Here is a 4,138-nt window from a genome sequence, read left to right as displayed (position 1 = left end):
TAGTCAATCAGCATTATATATTGCTCAGAATCCAGTATTCCATGAACGAAAAAAACATATAGAAGTGGATTATCATCTTGTTAGAGATGCCATCATAAGGAAGATTATATCACCCTCCTACATGCCTATAACGGTGAAATTGGTTGATATCTTTACAAAAGCCTTCGGAAAAGCTCAGTTTAAGTTTCTTTTGTCCAAGATGGGCATTTGTGATCTACATGCTCCATCTTGAGGGAGGGTATTAGGAAATAGTCTATATTTGAGTCATGTATTTTAGGAAATCTAATACATGCAGTTCACGTTTATGTCTTGATGACCAAGACATATGAATGTATAAATATCTAAACAATAAATGAGAAAACTAAAACTTGTCGAGAACTTGACAGTATTTTTACCAGCTCGTCAACAATAACCATATCAATGCTATTAATGTCGTTGGTCGACATAAAGTCCAACTCTTCCCATTTCTCGGTAACACGGACGGTAATGATGTTTGTTTTTCCTTCGTCAAGCAATCATAAGCTCTTGAGTGTGTCCTGTGTGGCTGAGGGTCCTACATTTTTAAGTTTGCAGGTAACCTGTGATTCCATTGCTTTCTTTGTTTGGGTAGATACAGGCATTGAAACCAAATATCAGACGATAAATCAAAAATTATGATTAATCAAAATAGTATGTCCGAACATTATCACGTAATTGGACGGTAATACTTTTTGATCGAGTTGCTTTATGTAGTGGAATCAAATTCCCATGAACATGTAGTACTATAAATTCAGAATTAGACAGTTTAGATTTCCTTGAAATCGGCTGACTCGGAGCTCTGTAAATCGGCGATCGACTCAGTCAATTTTTTTCTTCGTTTTTCTTCAATTTTCGAGAAACCGTAGCATCAATTCAGGTAATTTTTCTTACAGATCTAATGATTGAAGTTAATTTTCTTCAGTTGTTAGGTATCAGTCTTTAATTCAGATATTTTTCATTAAAAGTTGCAAATATGAAAATTTCTCGTGGATCTGGTTTTCTTATTTTTCAATAAATTTCTTCGAACAAGAATGAATTCTGGATCGAGTTTAAATGCAAGTAATATTAGGTTTACATCATATCAACAAAACATGAATTCCGATTCTGAAAATCAATATAAAATTCCTTCATTATATATACCGGATAACGATTTAGATGAGAGTATTGATGGATGGAAATTTAGTTTAATTGGGAGATTGGATTTAGTTAAGTTGAAATTTGCAACTGCCGAAGAAGAATTAAGAAAACAGTGGATAACTAAAGGTAAATTTCAATTAATCCCTATTGGTAAAGGTGTTTTTGTTATTAAGCTTGAGAATGAAATTGATATAAAGTATATTTGGAATGGGTATTGTATGGTGAAATCTCATGTACTTAAACTGAGATTATGGGAATCTAATTTTAATCCTGCAGCTCAAAAATCTACTACAACTTTTGTTTGGGTTAATTTTCCTGGTTTTGGTATTGAGTATTGGAAGGAGAAAATGTTAATGTCTATGGGAGATGCAATTGGAAGAGCAATTAAAGTCGATGATACTACTCTAAAAAGAGAAGTGGGTTACTATGCCAGTGTTTTAGTGGAGGTTGATTTAGCAAGAACTGTTCCTCATCAAATTGTAGTTAACTCCAAATACGGAAGTTTTGAACAAGAGGTCCAGATCCCTAAGTTACCTAAATTTTGCAGTCATTGTAAGGTTGTGGGTCACTTGGTTACTGAATGTAAGGTGTTGAGGAAGGAAGATGCACAAAAAGTTGAAGAAAATGATTATAATTATGCTATTCCTAAAAAGGTTTGTAGGATTAAAGAAAAACCAGTACCTCAGCCTATTGGTTTTGATATCTGTGGAACCCCAACTAAAAACATTTCAAAGAATGATGCTAATGATCTATTTAGTGATGATGAAATAGTTGATGCTATTATTCCTCCAGTGGAGAATTCTCTTGTTCAACATAATGATCCTGGAAGTCAAAATTCAGGTAAATTTCATATACTTCAAAATTTCATAAATGATGATTTTCCTCCTATTAGTGTGAACAAACTATTGGATGTTACATCAAGTAGCTCCTCTGCTGTTAATTCTATTATTGTGGAAGCTGAAAAGAAGATGCCAGTAAAGGAAGTAGTTAAGAAGATTGTCAAGCCTAAACCAATTAGCCTGATTACTACAAGAAAACAAAATACTACTTTGAATTTAGTAAAAGAGAAAAAAAAAGGAATGAGAAGCCCTGGTCCTTCTCAACCTTCTATTTTTTAAATGAAGACTCTCTTCCTTAATGTCAGAGGATTAAGGAGACCTAGAGCCAAAGACAAACTAAGGAGTTTAGTAAAACAGTTTAGTCCTACATTAGTATGGGTGGTGGAACCAAAAATTAAATGGAATTCAAAGGATTGTAAGAGTTTAAAGTTACCTGGAATGCATCACAAGCTAATACATAATTCTACAAATGAGAGAAAAGGTAACATATGGCTTTTTTGGAGTGCTTCAATAACCTTACAATTACCAATCAAGTGATAACAGTAAATGTGGGTGGAGTTTTAGTATCTAGTATTCATGCTGCTTCTCTTGCTGCTGACAGAAAAGAATTATGGTTGGAATTAGAACAAATGAGCAATATGGATCTACCATGGTTATTAATTGGTGATTTTAATACAGTACTAAGCGTAGATGATAAAAAGGGAGGGAGAACACCTTTAAGAGAAGCAATGCAAGATTTTCATGAAGCTTTGTATGTTTGTAATCTAATGCAGGCTCAAAATTCAGGATTATAGTTTACTTGGTGTAATAATAGAGCTGGTACCAAAAGGATATTCTGCACTTTGGATAGAGCTTTATTTAACCTAAAATGGAGTGAGAAATATCTTGGATGGAGCTATAAAGTTGGAGTGAGAAGTGTTTCAAATCACAGTCCATTGTTGGGATCATGTATTAATGTTCCAAAACCTTAAAATGTTCCATTTAGAGTGCTTAAAGTATGGTTAGAACATGAAGATTTCAAGAGACTAATTCAATAAGTATGTGCTACAGAAGTAAGAGGAAATCTAATGTTTGTTTTCATGCAGAAGTTGAAGATAAGAATTAAGGATTGGAATTGGCATGCTTTTGGTGATGTTAGAGTAAAATTCGCAAAGGCAGAGGAGGAGGTTTTAAATGCAACTACAATATCAGACCAGAATCCTAGTGACACTATATTATTAAATAATTTGGTTGTGGCCAGAGGGAAACAAGAAATGCTCAATCAACAACTTTCATTCCATTTTACAACAAAAATCTAGGGAGAAGTGGTTAAAAGATGGTGATGCTAATACAAGGTTCTTACATACTTCAATAAAGATAAGACAAGCTGCAAATGCTATAACTGAGTTGGAGGATGATAATGGCTCAGTAGTTACAGATCAACATCAAGTTGCACATTTTCTAGAACAACATTTTGAAGAGAAGTTTAAGTCTAAAAATGTAACTTTTACTGATGGGATTGTTGATGCTATACCTGAAGTAGTCACTTCAGAAGATAATAAGATGCTAGAAGGTGTTCCCTCAATTCAAGAAATAAAAGATGCTATCTTTTCACTTAATGCAGATAGTGCTCCTGGGCCAGATGGTTTTCCAGGTTTCTTTTATAGATTTGCTTGGTAGATAATTGGTGAAGATCTAATCAAAACCATTCAATACAGTTGGAAAAAAGGTTTTATACCAAGAGGACTAAACTCTACTTTCTTATTTCTGTTGCCAAAGGTAAAATGTGCTAGAAGACCAAATCAGTTCAGGCCCATAGGGCTCAGCAATTTATGTTTTAAAATATTCACCAAGATCATGACAACAAGAATGTATGGAATGCTGGATAAAATTGTCTCTGGTCAACATGGTGCATTTATAAAAGGTAGATGTATACAAGAACAAGTTGTGTTGGCTTCAGAAATGATTAATGAGCTGGATACAAAAAGGAGAGGTGGTAATATAGGATTAAAACTGGATATCACTCAAGCATATGACTCTCTGAGATGGGAGTTTCTTTTTGAAGTAGTGCCGATATTTTTTTTTTCTCAAAGATGTGTAAACTAGATTCATCAATTGTTCACATTAGCTAGAATTTCTGTACTAGTAAATGGTGGCCCGGTTGG

At 33.8% G+C, this 4,138-nt stretch overlaps 1 protein-coding gene across 1 annotated transcript; it reads left to right on the top strand.

Moving 5' to 3' along the window:
* Positions 1 to 1,049: 1,049 nt before the first annotated feature.
* On the top strand, positions 1,050 to 2,273 carry LOC113273136. Its single transcript, XM_026522901.1, has one exon. It carries the CDS (start codon positions 1,050 to 1,052, stop codon positions 2,271 to 2,273), a length of 1,224 nt encoding a protein of 407 aa, XP_026378686.1.
* The last annotated feature ends 1,865 nt before the right edge of the window (positions 2,274 to 4,138 follow it).

The sequence above is a fragment of the Papaver somniferum genome, chromosome 4 (assembly GCF_003573695.1).
Source record: "Papaver somniferum cultivar HN1 chromosome 4, ASM357369v1, whole genome shotgun sequence".
NCBI classification, from domain to species: Eukaryota; Viridiplantae; Streptophyta; class Magnoliopsida; order Ranunculales; family Papaveraceae; genus Papaver; species Papaver somniferum.
This window is presented reverse-complemented; position numbering and strand designations above follow the sequence as displayed.

Coding starts and splice junctions, on each gene's coding strand:
- LOC113273136 (XM_026522901.1), top strand. CDS start 1,050: ATGAATTCTGGATCGAGTTTAAATGCAAGTAATATTAGGTTTACATCA.